This window comes from Psittacula echo, assembly GCF_963264785.1.
Source record: "Psittacula echo genome assembly, chromosome: 5".
NCBI lineage: Eukaryota > Metazoa > Chordata > Aves > Psittaciformes > Psittacidae > Psittacula > Psittacula echo.
The window spans coordinates 43,646,181-43,667,741 of record NC_137739.1 but is presented as its reverse complement, the minus strand read 5'-3'; the positions used below and the strand labels follow the sequence as shown (position 1 = coordinate 43,667,741).

At 33.7% G+C, this 21,561-nt stretch overlaps 1 protein-coding gene across 1 annotated transcript in view; it reads right to left on the bottom strand.

Moving 5' to 3' along the window:
* LOC308221917 (formin-like) overlaps positions 1-21,561 on the bottom strand; it is a gene marked incomplete at both ends in the record, with an annotated part of 130,919 nt that overhangs the window by 15,607 nt on the left and 93,751 nt on the right. Inside the window, one exon of the mRNA XM_080619327.1 lies at positions 17,851-17,943. Coding sequence (XP_080475453.1) covers positions 17,851-17,943 — 93 coding nt within the window. The remainder of the gene's footprint in view (positions 1-17,850; positions 17,944-21,561) is intronic.

The window sequence follows — 21,561 nt, the reverse complement described above, 5'->3', positions numbered from 1 at the left end:
GTTTTGAAATGGACTCCTGGTATCACTCTATTCTGCATATTGGAGAAAAGCATGACTGCAGTCAACACTGAAATACAGTGACTACTGGCATTAGCTTTTTAATTAGGATGCTTTTGAAGCAAGTTTCCTCACTGTCCCCATTTATTGAGCACTGATTTGGTTGGAATCTAAGGTCTGGTGCTTGCAAACTGATTTCCATTAGGAGGAAACTAAACAGGAAGGTCCATAACAAACACACTCCACTACTTAATAGGGATAAAAGGACAAAAATAATGCTTAAACCTTCAGACAGCTTTGAAGCACATGAGGTGGACATGTTCACCTCAGATTAAATCTAACTCAAAGCAAAAGACAAGAAAAAAAAAAAAACCACAACCTGAAAACAAAACAGCCAACCAAAAAGCCAAACCAAACCATGTAAAACCAAATCAAAACCCCTAATGACATTCCTCTGAGAACTTTATAGAGCCTGGACAGAGGCTGTTTAAATAATGACAAAAGATTATTATGACATTTTCTAGGCTCACAGGAATTTACCCTCCTTATTAGTCAAGACTAAACCCTCTTAAGAAGCCATGCTGAAAGGTAGTCATAAGATGAAACCCATCCTAGAAACATACTAGCCCTTTAATCAAGGGTTGAAGAAGAAAAGCATATCCTCCGGAGAGGTTCAGTTGCACTACCTTTTTCAAAAGTGCCATATTCTATGACATTACCATGTAAAGAGAACAAGCTTATTTTCTTATTTTCAAAAGACTTTATTTTCGTGGTCTTTTTAAAGCACAAAGACATACCAGTATTTGACAACGGAGATGCAAACTCTTAGAAATTATCCATTGCTGATATACTTGGGTATCAGAAGCTGAACTCAGAAGACTTTATGGTTGAGAGTATGCTATATATATATCTATGTGTATATATATATCTCCACCCTCAAGTGCAATTGTGATACAAGTGAAACTTTTTAATAACCCTATTTAATCAAAGACTATACAGAATGGAAGAAAAAAACTCAAAGGCCTTCTAGGTGAGTAAAAAGCAATATAGATGTTCTCTGGTTTTGTATAAGATTCTGGACATGCTTAAGCTACCATGCCATAGAGTAGTACAAATAACAGCAGGGTCAGCAGCGGGATGAATTTAGCTTTTTTGGTTTTGCTTTCAATAGATCTGTTAACACTGAAACTTTCTGAATAGACTTAATTTTTAAGAAATCCTTTAAAAAAACCTATCTGGACTACAAGTAATAACATAGAAACCAAAATTTCCATGGTGGTGCGCATACTAGCACCTGGCAGTTTTTTGAGCTACAAAGTACCATCATGAGCAATTTAATGAAAGTGTGCTTTCCTAATGATTGTTATTTTAGAGTAATGGCAGCCAATAGCTATGTGGTACACAGCACTTGCTCCTTTGTCCCCTTTTCCCCAGTGGGATGGGGAGAGAACCGGAAGAGCAAAAGTGAGAAAAACCTACAGGTCACGATAAAGACAGTTCAGTAGGTGAAGAAAAGGGGAATTAAAAACAAGCGATGCAAGACAATCACTCACTACCTCCCACAAATAGACTGATGCCCAGTCATTTTTTGAGGAATGCCTACCTGTCCCAAAATCCTTTCCCCTCCTTCATTGCTGAGCATGACATGACAGACATGACATATTCTTTTGGTCTGTTTGAGTCAACTATCCAGGCTGTGTCCCTTTCCAGCTCTTGACCACCCCATGTCTACTTGCTGAGGGGACAGAATGAGAAAAAGAAAAAGCCTTGACAAAGTGCAAGTGCTGCTCAGCAATAGCTCAAACACTCCTGTGTTATCAATGTGCTGGCTTAGCCACAGATCCAAAACAACTCCCATACTGGCTGCTATGAAGAATATTAACTCCATCCCAGCTGGACCCAGTACAACGGCACATAGCTATATAGGAAACTCACTGTAGATGAATACTAAGATTTAGATCAATTGGATCATTTGGACAGTTTTTATGCATGAAAGTCAAGTCTAGAGGGTTTTTTACTATCAAAGTGTCCAGACACTTGATTTATCATGTTAAATGATCTGCAGTTTTCAATGCAGTGTGACATTTTATTGTTTCACTGATGATAGCAAAGCAAACTTCATGTGGCTAACAATTCATAGAAATTGTTCATAAGTATCATCAACATCAATTTAATCTTTTTATTATTAGTGTTATCACACTATCTAGAAAAAGATAGAGCCCTGCAGAAAAAGGCCATGAATAGAATACATTGTAAATGCTATAAATTAACACTTCGTGTACCATAGCACATGAAAATTTATTACCCAACACTATCTGAATCTACTTTCTTGAAATGTCAATTTCAAAGGAATAGAAATCAAAATAGCATAAGTATTCACAATAATACACATATCAATGCAAGAAGATGTGAAATCAGAAAACAAATAATTCAATTGGAATACAATGTATTTTGAAAATGGCTTGACTAACAAGAATAAATTTGGTACTGAGTATGGAAATTGGTGTTTTAGAATTGTTAAAGACACAGAAATTTAATTTCTAATCTACTCTCATATGCTACTGGGATGAAGTTTTACATTTCATACGGACTGAATACAAATTTAGAACTGTTCTACTTCTTAAAAACACATCTTACAACAAAGCATATAGCAACAGAGGGTATAGAAGTTCTCATAAATTAGGTACACACAGTAAAAATTAATTTTGCAATTTGAGACGTTTATACTTTTCACTCTGATTATTGAATAGGCTTTATCAATAACCTTAAAAGTTTTTAGCAAATTACAAAGTTTCAGAAATTCTAGAGGAGGTGTGTATCTAGGCAGAAATATACTCAAGAAAAAGACCTATCTAGAGCTATACATAAAACCTGAATGTTCTGTTATTTCTACATTATAATATTGAGTTACTTCTAACATAACTCTATGCTTTGAGATATAATATTAAAGTTAGCTCTATAAAAATCGTTCTTATTACTTAAGAACTGACTTCATATATAAACATAGCAAAAAAAGGAGAATACATACAGTGTAAAACATTATTCATTTTGCTTTTTATTGTATTATTTTTGAATTTTAAAAATGCATACTTAATATGACTGCAAATTATTTCACATGGCTAGAGTCCACCATTCTCACATAGGAGCATTTTTGTCTTATAAAAAATAAGTAAATATTTCACTGCATGTCCAGTATATTGGAATACAAAAAATCCCCAAAGCAAACAATCCCACGCCTATCAAGAGATCTTTTTTCCATGGTATCAGTTAAGCAAGGTCTGGGAGCAATGGAATCGATGAAACTTGGCCTACAGTGCCAAATCGGTACTTTAGAGCTAGTTCCCAGATGGATTCATTAATGTTTAATTAAGGGTTGAGTTCATGATACAGCCTTTTTCTCCTTGGAAGGCTAATAGGGTCACTCTTGTCTATTTAGCCACATATTTTTATTGAGTTTTTAGGAGCTTAGTATCTTAGAATCTCTTAACTCTGTCACATTTGGTCAAAATTGGCCAATGCATTAAAAAATATTGGCAGGGGAATAATCAACAGGCAGTATGATCACATAAGCCTTGTTTCCTTTACCTCTTCTCTAAATTAGAAAATATCACAGTCTTAACATGGGATTTTGCTATGCAATTTTTTTTAGATGGTTTAAATACTGGTATAGACATCTTAAATCCTTTCAAAACAATCTTCAGAACACTTGCTGCCATGAGGTCTTAATCATGCTTCCCCTGAAACAGTTCTTACAAGTTTATTTTCCTTTGCAGTGGTATAATTTTTTTTTTAAAACTAGGAAACCTACATCCAGTGATGAACATGTACAAATGTTTCATTCATACAAAGAGTCCCTGTGCAGTCTTGGGAAGCTGCTTAACAAACAAATAAGTTTGCCTGCAAGTAATCAGGAATATTAGTTATCAACCTGTATCTTAGGTACTGGGCAAGGTCTAATTAACACAGACCACACAGAAATTCTTTAACATTATAAAAGATTCAATATTTTTAATGTTATCAAAGCATAACAAATTGTAGACATTTATGCACACACAGAGGCACAGAACACCAGCAGAACACATTCAAGCAACACATTAGAGAAAGTGTTTATTATCATAGGTAATAAAAAACCTAGGAAATTATGTTTTCTTTTAAAAGTGATAATGCTGTCTATAAATGTGCCAGAAAAAGTGTTGAAGGTCATTTTACCAGAACATTAGAGCTAGCTATAAAGAAAAGAATTTTTATATTTATTTTCATAAAGTCCCATATTTCTTAAAATTATGTTTCTTGGTCTGATGCTTCTACTGTATTCTGTGAGATTGGACTTTTAAGTTTAAGCTATTTTTTCCAGTTAGCTACTACATAAAAAGGTAATTGTTCCATTAAAATTCAGAATTAGTCTTATTTTCCCATGATCTGGAGTTATTAATTACAAAGCAAGAACTAGCATTACATTTTATAATTTATTCCAACTAAATTATTTGAAACTGCATTCTCTTAAAATGCAATCAAGCCATTAATCTCTTATTTTTCCACATGTGTGGTTCCAGAGAATAAATATTTTTTAAAGCTTATTAATACTTAACTGCTATAGAAATACATTCTAATTCTAATTTCTTTTTAATAAACTGTTAAAATGTTATGGGCTAATTCCAAGATTAATCTTTGAGATGATTAAATGTATCTAAACAGTGTATGGAGCTGAAAAATTAGTTCTAATCCTTTCAAACAGAACAAGATTAAATCCAATCTGTTCTGTGTTTAGGAAAGCTATCAGAGTATCTGTAGCTACAATCTCCTGTTGTAAGCAGAAGTAAAAACTTTAAGAATCAGCATATTTTTATAACAAAAACCCACCAACTTTTTAATAGTTGAATGATTATTAAAACCAATAGAAAGCAGGAGGTCTTGTCAAAAATCTAAGAAGGAGACATATATATATATAGATATGAATAAAAGCAATTTATTAATGGTGAACCAACATCTAATCTGGTGGGTAAATAATGAATTATACAAATATAATTAAACTAATTCCAGAAAAGGTTGTAAAATCTGTGGCCTGAACACTTTTAGGAGAGAAAAGCCATAGCATTGCCTCCTCCTGTGGAATGATAACAATGATTTATGAAGCTATAGTCATTTCTGCTGATTGAGCTCAGTCAAGATTGGTTTCACATGATCAGCTAAAGTACAGCAATACGTGATGTGTAGTGGCCCCACACGTCTGAACACACTGGGATATGCTCTTCTAGGTGATCCAAGGGATGGGGGTGGAGGGTTAAAAGCTGCTGCTTTGTTTTCCCTACATTTTCCCCTCATTAGGATACACTCCTCCTGCAAAGTAAGCCACTTCTGGTGGTCGGGAGCAAAGTCTCATTGTAAATACTCAGCAGGATAGTGGCAAAGCTGAGATTAATTCTCCATAGATTTATATACACCTTTCTCACTGTTGATTGCTTGTACTGTTTCAAAGGTGTGTATGTTGCCTTTTTTTATTGCTGGTTACTGACTTTATTCCAGCATATGGTGGTTGGCGCCATGACACAAAGTGAACATTTTATACTAGAATTAAAGTGAATATTTGCCAGTTTCTGTCAGAAAGTTCAGAGAAAAGAATTTGTGAGACAAGATTTATTGCATATTTTATATGGGACACATCTGTTTCTTTGCTGCATTTCTGTTTAAATAAAAAAGCAATGAAGGTTCTTTAAGAAACAAAGACTGTCAATAAAAAGCATGAACAAAAAAACTACATTATTGAGAGCGAGTTTAATCATTCTGACCTTCTAAAAATGTGCTGCATGGAAGTATGACAGTCACCTTACCCTTTTTGTTCTGCCGTATAGACAGGATGGGGGAAGAGAATTCCAAGACCAAACTGATTCTCGAGTACACAGCTACCCATATTTAAGGGTAAATCAAATAAAAATTAAAATCAAATTAAACCTAAGTATTGATATTCACATTTAAAAGCAAGTTGAAATATTAAGGTGGATTTTTGCCTATTTCTTTTTAGCATCTATAACTGCATTTTAGTGATGTGAAATGTGCCAAATAAACACTCCTTGTTTTGAATATTTCTTATAAAACTACAGACCAGCTATAACAAGATAGACAGCAAACTTCTCCACATTTATCTATTAACATCACTGCACCTGATTTAGTTCGGTCTCTAAAGCTCAGTATTTTAGTCTTCATCATACCTGAATCAAAACTGAATTTGGAGAACACCTAGCAGTTTAAGAAAAGAAAAAAAAAATAAAAAAAATTGATGCCTTATACAGGAGAGAAAAAATATTTCAATAAAACTGAATTTTTAACCAACAATCTTCCTGTTTATAGATTGTTATTTAGTACGAAATCCTAAGATTTAGCTTGAGAAATATGAAATTTGAGTAGGTAGAATTAAATAAGAAAGAACAAGTACAATATAAATAAATTATATTGCTAAAAATCACATATGTTTTTATGAAAAAGCACGTGTGTCTTATTTAACTTCTACTTAAAGAATACACCAACAGAAAAATCACCCCTGTTGGACTACATACATTCCACACAAATAGTTATGATAGATGGTAAATAATACATATATATCGCAATATAAGCTTAATTTCCCAAACAAAAATGTAATCATTTCCTTTACAAAATTAGAAATATTTGTCAAATATTTAGATATTATTTTTAACTGTACAATTTAGATTTATGCAGGAAAATTTATCCAGCTGCTAGTTTGAAAGGCCTGTAATTTGAAACATAATGTAAAGAAGAGGCAAGCTTGGACCTTCAATATTTCTCCTTCATGCCACAAATAAAATCCAGGATACTAACTTTAAGAAAGTATTTTGTTAGGATTCTTTTAATCAACAATTTTGCAAGAAACATCAAGTTGCATTTAAGTACAAGGCATACATTTTTTCTGAGCTTGCTTTTTTTTCTATAAACACATAGAAGACTATATTTAAAAAAAAAGTGTCTCTAAATTTACAAATAAACCCCCTACTGTTCCTCTTATAGGAAAAGGATGACGGGAGAAATAAAGCATGTGTGACACGTTAGGCCATTTAATTCATTCCTAGAAAGCACTCAGATACTACCACAATGAGAGAAACAAGAGTGTATGCAAAAGAGTAAAAATCTCCTACTAGTGTAATTTAAGATGGGAAGATAACAAGAATTATTACTGCACCTACCTGATCAATTTTTTTTTTTTTTACTGCTTGCTTATTTTCTCTTGAAGTCTATGCTGCGAATACCAAGATTTCCCCTCTACCCCCCAGCGGATGTCAACATTTTTAAATGTTCATCTCTATACGTATTTAAAGGGAATAAAAGAATATGAGTAGTACATAATAGGACCAGCGAATGTGAGTGCAGCAGCTAAGCCATGACTGTCGACTTTCTGCTCATTGTCCCTTTGGTCCTTTATTACCTTATTGTTAATGAGGTACCTCCTATCTCTTGGAAATGGCTTTTACTCAACAATAATAATAGTATTTCTGTTAAATAATCATTATCATGTCCATGCAAAAGGCAGACAGAAGAATAGAAAGACATGATAATGATCATTTAACTGATATCCTAAAATATGGAGGTAATTTCAGTTGACCTATTAGTAGAGGAGTTAAATATAATTGAGTCTTAGTTGAAGTTTTAATGGACTACCATTTTCATTCAAATTTACCTATCAAACCCACAAAAAATATTTCTGAGGATGGCAATTAACACAAAACTTTATATGTAAACTCATTCTGCTGCAATAACCCAGTTATAATGAGCTTAATTCCTCTTTTTTTTTTCTTTTCCATTAGAACAAGTGTTGAATGGACTTTAAAAATTATATTCAGTGTAAAAACAATATACTTTGGAATTTAATGTATTTGCATCTATAATGGCACAAGATTCTTTACATCAAATATTTAATAGGATGAGTTATTTTACGACATTTTTGGAAATGTTATCAAATGTTTGGATTTTTTTTTTTTTTTTTTTAGTTTGAAAAGAAATTTTAATTCTTGATACAATTTACTTCATTTCAAAACCAAACCAGTGTCAAACTACATTAAAATAAGAAAGGACTGGCACTTAAAAGGCAGGAAAGTCAAAGTTCCCCTACCATGATTTCAAACAGTCAGCTGTCCTGGTGATTCTCTAAGAACTACCCAATTACATGTAAGGAAAGAAGCTCTGATGAGAAAAGCTTAAATAATCTTAAACATAAATATGCCTTATCCAACTGCCATTCAATTCTAAGTCAAGGCTGAGTCAGGCCCTTTGTGCAAAATTCAAGGTGAGGAAACATAAATATTTACTGATAAACTGTACTGAGAATTCTATAGATAAACAACCCAAATACATCTTTTTTAGAGCATTTTTTCCCTTTCGCATTATATTCTTTAACATTTAAAATTTTCTGCTTGGCCAAAGAAGCTACATTGTTGTGCCAGTTATCCCTGTCTGTCCTTGGGCACTAGGATCCTCTTTGATACCAAGTTCCATTCCAGAGATGGCAACACTGCGAAGGGAATTTTCAGATTGCAAGACAATCTCAAGATTAAAGACTTTATACACATGCTTTGTACAAATAGTTATATCCTAAAATATACTATACAGTAGCTGAAAAGAAGTCCTTTGATAAATACTTTTTAGACACTTTCAAAATAGCTGACTTGGGAAAAAAGTTTAGATGGCTGAAAAATCCTGATGCTGAAAAGTCTGAATTGATTTACATGCCATGAAAGAAGTACTAATCCAATTAATTCCATACATACATCTCTTAAGAGAAATAAAACTACTGATTTCTCCACCTCTGTCAGGGTGTTCACAAAGCAGCAGAACAAAGGTACATTTTTAAATAACTTGCTTTGGCATCTGGATTATTTAGGCACAAAGATATCACAGAATAAGTTGCAGGAGAGGTTGAATGATGACCTGAAATCAGACTTTCTTGAATTTAGGAGAAGTCTGTCTTTTATCATAGCTGTAATCCTACAACATTGTATTATCCATATGTTTTTACTCTGTCATTTTCCAATTTTGAGAGCTTAGTAGCAGCCTGGTGCTTTGTATTTTAACTAGCTTTGAATTTCTGAGATTTGCCCTATGAACATTGTGATTGTTATTTTTGTTCTCAAAACAAATGAACCTGCTACGTCCTGCCCAACAAGTTTGGGTGTCAAATTTATTTATCTTTTTTTCTTGGAAAGAATCTTCCTTCTGACAGCTATTTCCTGTCTAGCCTGCAGGTTTTACCTGTTATCATTGCTTAAAAAAGGCAAATACAGTTTATACCATAACAGAACCTAATCCAGACAGCTCAGATTTCCTGAAATTTTCAGCATGTAGTATTTTTATCAATCATGCTCAAAAGCATTAAACCAGGATATTCATGTGTTTGCACAAGTACAAAACATAATTGAGAAAAAAGATCAACATACAGAGAAATTCTACAGAAATGCATATCAGATTAAGCATGTTACTGTCATAATCAGTTTGTATTATGATAGAAGTGAAGGGTATTTCTAAAATTAATCCAAAGATTATGGTATGAAATTACAGAGTCCAGGGGACAAGCAATAGGTGAGAGTGACCAGTGTGAGGGTAGGTGTTGAAGTCTTTGAGAGCAAGTCTGTTTGCACCTCTCATTATTCATCAAGTACATTAATCTCTTCTATCCAATCCTTTCCAATTCTTGACTCTGCTCTTTCCTTGCAATAATATATTCCATATATTCAAGCACTTGCTCATAGGCGATATAATCTAAAGTAATACATCAGTACCATCCTGATATCCTGCAAGGAAAACTTTGACAGGGATTTAAATTCTATTAGTTCACTGGCTTGGAATATCAGCACAAATAGGGTAAGACAAGGATGCCAACAGAAGGGCAAAAGCAGATAAACTCTATGCTAGTGGAACTGACCACAGTACAAAGAATAATGACACCAGAAGATAAGTAGATAAACAGGAAATCACCCAGCAAATTCATTAGAATATACTAAAGAAGAAGAAAACAGCTGGACTAAAAAAACAGCCTACTAGGATCCCTGTGAAAAACCAAAATATATAACCTGTGGTTCTGTTTACCTGTAAGCCTATGATACGGGCAACGGAAGAAATATAGTGGAACTGAACAGAAAATAAAGGTTTCAATGAGATTTTAAAGAGAATGCTAAGCTCACAGCAGCTGATAGCGATTATACTAAAAGTATCAGTAGTTCTAGGTATAGATTTCATAACTATTGTATACATCTTCATTTTGTATTAAAACAGTCATGGTAGTTCAGTATAACAAAATCAAATTGAAAAGCAGATGGAAGGAACTGTTGTCTCTAAGAGATTCTTTCCTTGTCTTCTAAGAGAGGATGACATTGTATTTTTAATTTGAAGTCCTTCTAAATTACCTTCATGTTACATTTTTTAATGGAGTGTAATGCTCCAATTTTTATCCTGTCATGATATAGTAGAACTGATTATAGCAGTTTGATGTATATCTGTTTCTAAAATAATCAAATGGAAGCTTCCTAAAATGTCATAGTTTTAATTAACATCAGTTTTCAGGACTTTGATGTTGGTAATTCTTTTGGTAGTATAAGAGGAAACACTCATTTCAGAGTAAATTCTTGTTCTTTGAATCAGTTCAGTGTCAATACTTCATTAGTTAGAGGCATACCGATACAATCACATTCTAGGACACCTTATTTGGTGTCTTATGGACTGAGGCTATTGTCTAACCATACAATCTCAGTACCACAGCAATAAGGTTCTCTGTGTTGCAAATTCATTCCAATTTATGTAAATCACTCTTTCATCTGTTTAAATACAAAGATCTTTGAGTGATGAAAACAGTTGTGACTGTCACAAACAGTTTGAAAGATTAAAGTAATTCTGCTGATGGCATATAAAACAGTGTTCCAGATCTAAACACAAACTTTGCCTGGTTTGTAATGCCATTGCTGGGAAGGATAAAAAGTTTTATGCAAACATTATCACTGCAAGGAAGTATGACATATTTTTCATGTTTGACACTGGACATAAATATCCTCCCACACTGTTTAATGTGAGAACTGCATATGTGTGGCAGAGATAATAAAACATCTCAGTGAAAACAAATGAAGGGGAAAAAAAGAGTTATGATAAGTAGAACAGAAACTAAAGCTTTGAAGTGAAGAATCTTCGTATTTGTACAGTTTATTCACAAAAGTAAGAATCGGTATTTGATATGCAGACTGGATAGTCACAGAATCTGCAAGATTGTCTGATATAGAACTGGTTATCTTTACAGAAATATGATTTTTGGTTGATAGAAGCAGCTTCACAATTGCAGGTAAAAAAAAATCAGGAAAACTGTAAGATCGTTATAAGTGGTATTGCTTTTCTGCTGCTGTTTACATACCATATTTTAACAAGCAGCTGTTACTGAAATGTGATGCTCTTAAAAATTATTATTTTCCTGCTTCACTTATTCAGCATTAAAATGTTCAAGAGCTTTACAAATATAATAGAACACAAGTATCACAATCCAATATGTAGTTTAAGGTAGAAGAGTACACCAGTGGGAAGACAAGTATGTGCCGTAATTTTCAGTTTCAGAAAATCTTCAGAAAAGTTTCAGAATATTTTTCTTTCTTTCTGTTAATATTCATTTTGGGGAGGGAAGCTGTATTTTTATTTCACACAAATTGCACAAAAGTAAAAATGTTAATTATTTCTTAAGGATTTTGATAATTTGGGAAGTCATTACAGGCAAGCTTTACCAAACTACTATGAATAAGGACTTAAAACATACTCTTTATATCTGTTTTAAAACCAGCAATATACTGTTGTCAGACTATTAAAGGAAATAAGTGCCAATGTGTATTTCTTGCTAATCTTTGACAATATTCAAATTTATAAAGGCATATCCTGTTGACAGGAAGAGAGATATAAGAAGCATTATTGTATTCTGAAAATGGTATTGACAGTAGTGTCTTGGAGTATTCTTGACTTCTGATTCACTACTATTAAAAGAGATTAGCATCCTGCTTTGATTGAAAAGTGGTAGAGGTTTGAGTTGGAAGAACCTTTTTGCTGTAATATAAGAAATTATATTATCATCCTCCTATACTCAAAAAACATACAGGGCTATAAACTAGGTAAAGAAGGTTGTTTTCCCTGGGTTGATACAACAGGTGCTATTAGACAAAGAGAATAAATTACCATGCACGAGCATCTATAGGCCAAGAAGAGCATTTAAGATGGAATATTTATATACCCAGGAACAAGTAGGAAATAATCAACAAGAAACTGAAAGTCTGCCAGCTGAAATATGCTCCAGTAGAGTTGAAGAGAAGTTAGTGCATTAATTTCTTACATGAAAGTAAGTATAAGATGGTATTTTATTTATTGTTGACAAATAAAATAGAAACAAGTAAAGCCTAGTGAAAATTAGTTTAAGATAGCAACATGTAATGTTATAATAAAATTATCTGAGTAGGGATATTATGAATGAAAGCCAGCAATAATAAAAATATCTTCCTGGATGCTAGCTTGAAATCAAGATCTAAATGATTTATTACTTCTATTATTTGGTTATAAGAAGTCAAAGTTATTTCAAAAAGGTTTCACTTAGAACTGTGATCTAAAACCAGTGATTCCTAAAAAAGAATCAGTATTTCATCTTTTTTACTCCTCAACAAGTTTGTAAGAAAATAAAGAATTGCAGTATCCAATTATAGAATTTATTACTTAAACAGAATAAATTATATTTCTGGAAATATTGTTATGAAAGCAGAACTGATAGAGATGCATGAAAGCATGAAGACATGGATGATAAAGGAAATAACAATTCTTTATGCAGTTGCAGTAACCTACATCAAACAAATTAATGTGAAATTGCTTCAAACATTTGAAAATGCCAGGACCATATTCAATGCTCTTTAGGTAGACAGGTATGTTATGGAATGATGCAAGTCCCCCTTTTTAACCTCCCTATTTTCATGTCAGAGAATGTAGCAATTTCAATCAGAGTTTCTGACTAGTACACTCAGATGACTTTTTTATTCTTATTTCTTAATTTCTTGGTGTAATACCCCCAAGAATAATACAAAACAGAAAGTAGTTAACATACAAGTGAAGGTGGCCAGCCTTAATCATAGAATCACAGAATTACAGAATGTAATTATATAATTCTTTAGATCTTGGGACCTTAGAGATCATTTAGTTCCAACTCCACTACCATGGGCACGGACACCTTTCACTAGAGCAGGTTGCTCAAAGCCCCATCCAACCTTGAACACTGTCAGGAATGGAGCAGCCACAGCTTCTTGGGGCAACAGGTTCCAGTGTCTCAGCACCCTCACAGTGAAGAATTTCTTCCTAATATCTAATCTAAACCTATCATCTTTCAGTTTAATGCCATTTTCCCCATGTCCTATCCCTACATGCCCTTGTTAAAAGTCCCTCCCCAGCTTTTTTGTAGATTCATTTTAGGTACTGAAAGGCTGTTCTAAGGTTTCCTTGGAGCTGTCTCTTCTCTAGGCTGAACAAACCCAACTCTCTCAGCCTGTCTTCATAGAAGAGGTGTTCCAGCTCTCTCACCGTCTTCATGGCTTTTCTAATAGAATTTAGCTCGTATTTTCTTTCCCACTGTACTACCTCAATAATCCTCTATGGTGCATTCTGACAGGCAAATGAGTAAATGTGGATCAATGCTCCTATTCTGCACCAGAAATACTTTTAAAAGCACAACAGATACACACCCAGATAGCTACTGCAGCCTGGCTAGAATTATTAAGAAGAAATCAGCCAGCAGCAAAAATCAGATTTACTGACATTTTTCACGTGGTTGCTAACCTTGTCTGAAAAATACACTACCTCCTGACATAATACTGTGGTGAGTAGCTTGGCCTATAACTCTGTTTTTCTATTGTACAGTTCCATAACTGCACAGTGTTATCTTTTATGCAATAGAAGACATACAGCAGTTGCAGCAAAGAATGAACTTAATCAACGTTTCCTAAATGCTAGGCTAGAATTCTAAACACAGGACAACTTCTTTTACTATGGGATTAACCTCAACAGATCCACTCTATTTGACAAACCCCTCCCTCTCCATCTTCCTGTTACCTTGGACACTTCAGTGTACCATGTGCCTTTACCAAATAGCTTTGCTTTCTACTATTAATGATTTTCAAAACCTGGTCTGTCTTGACATCAGACTACTTGCTTCCCAGAATCTGCTGTAAACTAAACAAATTCCTTTAGTAGCAAAGTCTTCACCATCAAGATACTTTATTCTTAGAGAAATGAAGGGAGGCAGCTATGCTCAATGCTATGAAGCAGGAAGACTTTTTCATTTGCACATTCTAGTACATAAGGAAGGAAATTGAGCCCAGATTAAAGTTTTTACATACTTTCTGACCTGGAACCTGTATGTGAGATAGCTTCATATCAAAAGAGGACTTTTCTTCTAAGCAATTCTGAGCAAGAATTTAATAAATTAAGGAGCATTCCAAACCAACTATTAAATTTCATGATTTCAAAGTTCATTTTGCATACCATAGCAGTTTAAATGGAAAATATTATTAATACAGTTCTGAAAAAAAAAAAAAATCCAAATCATACAGTAAGTCCACTGGAAATACAGTGAATGTATATTAATTTATAGTAATTCTTAGGTCTCCATATTATAGTAAAACTAATAAAATTTGTTAAAACCAACATAATTAAATCTACTAAAGACTATTTCTACTTTGAGGATAATCAAAGCCCTTTTCAAAAGACATGGGTATATCAAATACAGCTAATGAAGTATTAACACAGTTTACACATGATGTCTTTCATGTGGGAATCACAGAATACTTGACAAAGATTATCTTTCATTACAAAAAATAGCAAGAATCATTACTTAACATTGTGTTTAGCTACTTGACATGTGATGCTAGAATAGTGAAGTGCTCTCTGAAATAGAGATTAACCAACTATACTAGTATCACATGTCAAGTAGCTAAACTGGGAATAGAACCTAAGGGTTCTGGCACCTAATTCCCTGTTGAAGGCACTAGGCTACATTACATCCAGTTACACAAAACAACACTGACATCAGCAGAAGTACAGTTTATCCCCTCTAGCATTTTAGAATGTCAGTCTCCATAACACTCTCTCAGTGTTTTTTGTTACAACACAGCAAGTATTATATTTAATTGGTATTAATTGTAATTAGGAAATGTAAACAGTTCAGTTTAAGCAAATCAAGATGGGTTTTTTTATTATACTATTTCCAACTTCGCATCAACTAGAAATGATGGGAAAATGTGTGTGTGAGAAAAACCTGAATATCTATGAGTTCCAGCCCTATTTTCAAGCCAGAAGTTTCAGAAAAGCATCTGAGCTTTGGATACTTGCTGTGAGCTGGCAGAAAGATAACAGACATTTTTTTCTTACATTTGCTTAAACCAGCCACAACTCTTTTTTTAAACAAACAAAACTGAAAGCAGATGCTTAACGGATGCTCGGTATTATCAGTTAACTCCTAATTTCAGAGAAGCAGCTGAGTTTGCAGGCACTTATCTAAACTGAATCTTGGAGCCTGACATTTGTGCCTATTCTAGTACCATAAATCAAGATAGGTTTCTGTGTTATTTTTCCTTGTCTTCAGGGTACAATTTTATATGATTTTCAATGTAATGCCACAGAAACTACCACCCACCAGGTACTGTGCTGCCTTTGGATGGGGAGGGGCTGTAGTGATACACATCTGTTATTCCTTCTACTGTTCTTAGCTGGGGTGGAGTTTAATCTTCTTCATAGCAGCTCTTCATAGCACACATATGGTGCTGTGTACTGTGTTTGTGACCAAAACAGTATTGATAACACACCACTGTTTTAGTTATTGCTGACCAGTGCTTGCACAGCATCAAGGTCTTCTCTATTTCTAATACTGACCCCCAGAAAGTAGGCTGTAGGTTCAGAAGAAGCTGGGAGGGTCCACAGGTGAGACAGCTGGCCAAATTGACCAAAGGGATAACCCATACCATATGACATCATTCTCAGCAATAAATCTGGGGTAAGAAGGAGGAAGTGGAGGAAGATCAGAGTTACGGTGTCTGTCTTCCCAAGTAGTGGCTATGCATGATGAAGTCCTGCTTTCCTGGAGGTGGTTGGAACACCTGCCTACTGATGGGAAGTAGTGAATGAATTCCTTGTTTTGCTTTGCTTGCGCATGCAGCTTTTGCTTTCGTTATTAAATTGTCTTTATCTCAACCCGTGAGTTTTCCCTCTGTTACCCTTCTGACCCTCTTTTTCAGCCAACTAAGGGGGAGTGGGTGAGTGGTTATGTGTTGCTTAGCTGCCTACCAGACTAACCACAACAGTCCTTAAAAGATCCAGGATGTAAGAACAGAATCTGTCATACAGTCGTGGAAGACACCATTTGGTTAGGGTCTTGACAAGACCTAGGCAAAATTGAATTATGGTCCAGATTTATACATGAGTCTATGATTCTGACTGCTCTGACTGGCTAGTAGTGTGGAATGAACAGAGTTTCTTTCTGAGCTGCTCCAACAGGGTAATTCACACAGTACAATGAATCAATCTATACAAGTTACAGTTGCACTGATCTGCTACACCACTTTGGCAATCAATATTAAGAAGCATGCTGGAGATCATAATTGTTCTGTAGAAATACATATATTACTATCCCAATCTTATTGTTATTGTCAATTTGTGATAATTTCCAATTAGATAATTGGAAAGGCAATACAGCTGTCCTGCAGTGACATTAAGATTTCCATTATGATTTCTTGTTTTACAAGTTCTGTGGCAAGAAATTTTCATCTTTAATACTGTCTAAATACATTTGCAACTAAAAGAAAAAATATATCAAATAAATATATCCATTGAGCTCCATGGCCTGGGAGAAGGGTGAAGGAGAATATTAGTTTATTTAACAGTACAACAACAGTCTGCTACTTTGAAAATATCCTCTTTTCACTTATCAAAGTATTTAATAAGATAGTCTCATGAAGTAAAGTTATTAAAAAGACATTAGGACAATCTTTATAAAAAGAATTAAGCTAATTCATAAATTATTACAATAATCTGAATGAAGTAAACATTCTGCTTAGATAAGTAGATTCAGATAGTTCATTTGACTTCTCAAACAGTAAATTGCTAAACTGCTCACAATTTCTGTGAGAAATACTAGTCCTTTGGTAATACAATTACAAAAAAAAATTCTTAATAATTCCTAATATAGTCATCAGAAATGTAGCACTTTGTTTTCCCAAATAGTCTGTCCAAGTCTACAACCTGGAGGGGGAAAAAATAATCTGTTCTCTTATCTATTTTGCACAGCTCTGGTGGTGCTAGCAGAAACAGGTGACTGGGAACACAGTCTGGGAAAGAGGAGAGAGCAGGACTGTTCTTTTCAACAACAGCAAGGTGTGTTTACTGTTTTGAACTGATATGAAATTGTACTTGGCTCTCACTCCTGTTGTCTCCAGACTCTCCCCTGGCAAATCATTTCCCTATGCCTATTTCTGTCTCACACAAGACAAAATCATTAGATATGAATTTGTCAGTTCATAAACCCATACTATCAATAGAAGATGCCACTAGTTCATGTAGAACTAAGCAGAAAACAATCAGTAGGAAATCGGTGAGATCAAGGGAACAATTATCTTTGACAAGTGATGTCCAAGATCCATGTAACCATTATTCTTACATACACTAGGCATGTTAGGAACATAATCCATAGGAATTTTCAGCGGTAACAGATATTTAATGCAGCTTACATTATTTATAAATTTGGAAACTACTACACTATATACTACACTATATACCAATTTTATTTTTGTATTAAGATGTGATTACCTTTCTGGAAGAATTCCTCTAGTTTCTCCTTGAAGGGTTGGAGATGTTCTTCAGAAGACTCTCGGCAAACTAACTTCATCTGCTTTTCAGAGGCTACAAAAAGAAGTTGAGATGATTCTATAACATTAGTGGCATATTTCATCTACCCGAAGTAGATGTAAACACTGTAGAAGCCTACACCTAAATTAGTCACCTAGACTTACATTAGAGGAAATGGAAATATAAGCACTAAGGAATCCACCAATTACATTAAAATAAACCCACCAATACTAGTCTAGCATACCAGACAGAAAATTATGTATGTGTTTAAAGAGTGGAATTTGCCTTTAGTAACAACTTTGTTCTAAAACTCCACCTGTGTGCTGAGAGCTGCCAGGAACACAGCCTGCATCACACAAATTCTAGATGGTATTTAAAGACCGAAACTTAGTTTCTGTGCTGAGTGGAGGACATCTTGTATCTGGACTAATCAACCAATGCAAATCACATAATCAACCATTTTTCCTAACACAGATGCAGGAATTCAGCTTTCCTTAAGTATTCAAATTCCAGGTCATGATATGACACAGTAGAAGACTGTAAGAAAATTAACTTACATCTATCTCCATTTTGTTTAGTATTTATCTTTTATTTTAAGACCAGATGTCATGCCAATTTCTAAAAGCTGCAGGTTGTCTACCAACACATTTTAACATTCTAGAATTTCTAGTAAACTTTGTAGATTCCAGCATCCACATTAATGGTGAAATGAGACTGTAAGAAATCAAAAGGCAGTTACCTTCCATTTAGTAACTGAATTTATACTATAAGATTTTTTTTTCCACCACAAGTTTTCATTCCCAAGCAGCTAAATTTAGATGGAAATTTATTTTGGAGTTAAACCCAAGTTACAGTTTGACCTCATGAAACATACTCACACCAAATTCCTTCCACCATCATATAATTCAACTCATTGCAGTAAAAAATAATACAAAACTGTGGAAACAGAACTTCAGAATTTATAATTCAAATGTCATGTTAACATAAGTTTACAGTGCAGTGAAAAAAGTCAATGGAAGGTTGAAAAAGATGCGTACATTTTACTGTATAACTAGTAGTGCACCTACAATGCTATTGGACCAGCAGGACTTAGAAAAAAGTCCGCTTTTCAATTAATTGAGATCATTTGCACAGTTGTTGTTATAGAAAAATTTTGAAAGATACCTGTTTACATCTATGTGTATATTTTAATGTAGCATCCCTCCACAGTTCATGCAGGTTGTGGACTATGAGTTACAAAGCTTATGTAAAACAGACTAGGCTACAGTCGAAGTTTATCTTTAATCTCTAGTTTTGCAACCTGGAGCATAAGACAGACCTTTGAAAATGTTCAAAGTTAATGGATATTTGTTTTTATGTCAGATAGTAGGCAGAATGTAGCGTTAATTTAAACATAGCACATTGGGAAAGAACAACTTTTATTAGCTGTTCAGTTATGTGTTTTTTATAAACTAAATTAAGCAAAACAAATCAGAAGTCAGGGAAGTTTATACGACTTTTAAAGATTATTTTCTTATGATACATGCCTCTTACCATTAAAAATTTTAATTTTCCATGACTGTTATCATACACTGAATGAGATTTATGTATACTTAAGATTTTTGTTTGTAGAATTAGAGGATTTCTACAGCTAATCAAGTAAATTTTAACACTTCACTTTGGAAGAAGACAGACACATTAGAATTGTATGGGGGGAAAAAACTAGCAAAATAACAGAGACAATATTGGTAAGTTTCTGACTGGAAGTTTGAACAAAGTAACAGTAGAGGTTTGTGGGTTTTCTTTGTGTTTAAACAAATCTATAGAAAATTATATAAGGCAATATTTAGAAATTATTTTAGATAAAGTGACAAAAATGTAAAAGTATTAGTACACATACGTTCAGGCATTTGGTAAACAGCAACAATAGAACGCACACTATTATAACTATGTAAGATTGCAACTACTACAAGTTAATAATTATTTTATTATAATCTTCTGTAAGAAATTTGTATAAATCTATAAAGAAGTAGATTTCTATGAATATGTATTATAAAAAGCTTGTAGCTACAGTAGCATCTAAACTTACTCTAACATACTCTAGAAAGGAATTTTCCCAAATATATGGTGTTGCCAATGCACTGTCTGAAGTATTGAAAGCTTCCTGGATGCTTCCTACAGGCTTAAGTAACACAAGATTTAGAAAAGTTACGCAGGTATGTCCCATGTAAATATTTAAATGACCAAGACTAGGGTGATTTTTTTTCTAAATTAAAATTGCTTTAAATAACCTTAATCAGACAATAAAAGCTATAGGAAAATATGGACAAGAAGTACCAGCATATAGAGAAAAATCTTATTTGGGTAGCAAATTCTTAGGAATTCTAACATCCTTAACAAGCTTATCAACATCTGGCATAATGGGAGAGGAAGACTAAGAGGAAAGGCAAGAGGAAAAAGGAATGCTAATGGCTAAGAGGAAAAAGAAGAGCTAATGAGATAGACAACATAGACTAAGTGAATCAGGGGAGCTAATTAAAACTCTTAAAGTTTCAGATAACATGAAACTAGATGAGATACTATTTTGTTTAAAACCAACTGTACTGAAATATTTGAATAAGACTTGAATTTATTTACTTGCTAACATTAAAATAAGGCGCATCACATAGGTATGCAGTCACTGGCTGAAGGCACTCATGAACTTCAGCTGAAATTGCAGCCTCAAAAATTTGCTATTTCTGCTGAAATCTCTCCAGTCTCAGTCTTCGCTTCAATACTGAAATGTCCTATGCAGAATAATGATTCTTTGTTCAAAATGACGGCAAGGAACACCAACCAAATCTATCTTTTTGGCTGAAGAACTTAGGAACATCATGAAATTTGCCTAGTGATAGATATAGCAAAGAATGGTAGAAGTGTGTTCAAAAGAATCATAAGTCAGATACTAATGAAGACACACTTGGAAAAGGAAAAAGATTTTCATGCCAGGGCTAAATCAAAGGTTTTAATTAAAATGGCAGTTATAATTTTACAGATTAAGTCAGCTTGTCTCTGTCATTGTAGTATTGGCGGAAGGCTACCACACAACACTACGACCTGCCTCAGTTCTGCAACATAATCATAAGTTTCTGGTAACTAACAGTCATTGAATTTCCTGTTATATAAGTTCTTTTTTTAACAAAAAAAAAACCCTCAAAAATTTACTTGAAATATAGTTCTTTTTTCATTTTGTTTTGGTTGTTGGTTTTTGGTTTTTTTTTAATTACCACATCATGCCAAACATCACACTGAAGAAAAAAAATGAAAAGACCTGTTCCATCAGTTGCTCTGATATTCTTTGCTAAAAATGCCAGAACATGATTGAGGGACTATTACATTAATTTTTTATATTTTGTTCTCATATTCACTAAAATGGAAGCATTTTCCTCTTTTTTTTTTTTTTAAATATATTTTGGCAAGGTTTTTATTAGAATGATTCTGAGGCAAGGACCCTATTCATAAATTCTGAAAACCTTCCTTCTGGATAAATTTCTTTCTGAAATTTTGAGGAATCTGAAGGAATTCTGAGAAATCTGACAGTATACTTCTCATCTCACCATCTCATTCCAAAATAATCATTTGAGAAAATGTACAACCTGTTTCAGCATTACTGAGTTCAAACAGATGCAAATTCTCCATTACTATAATAAACTT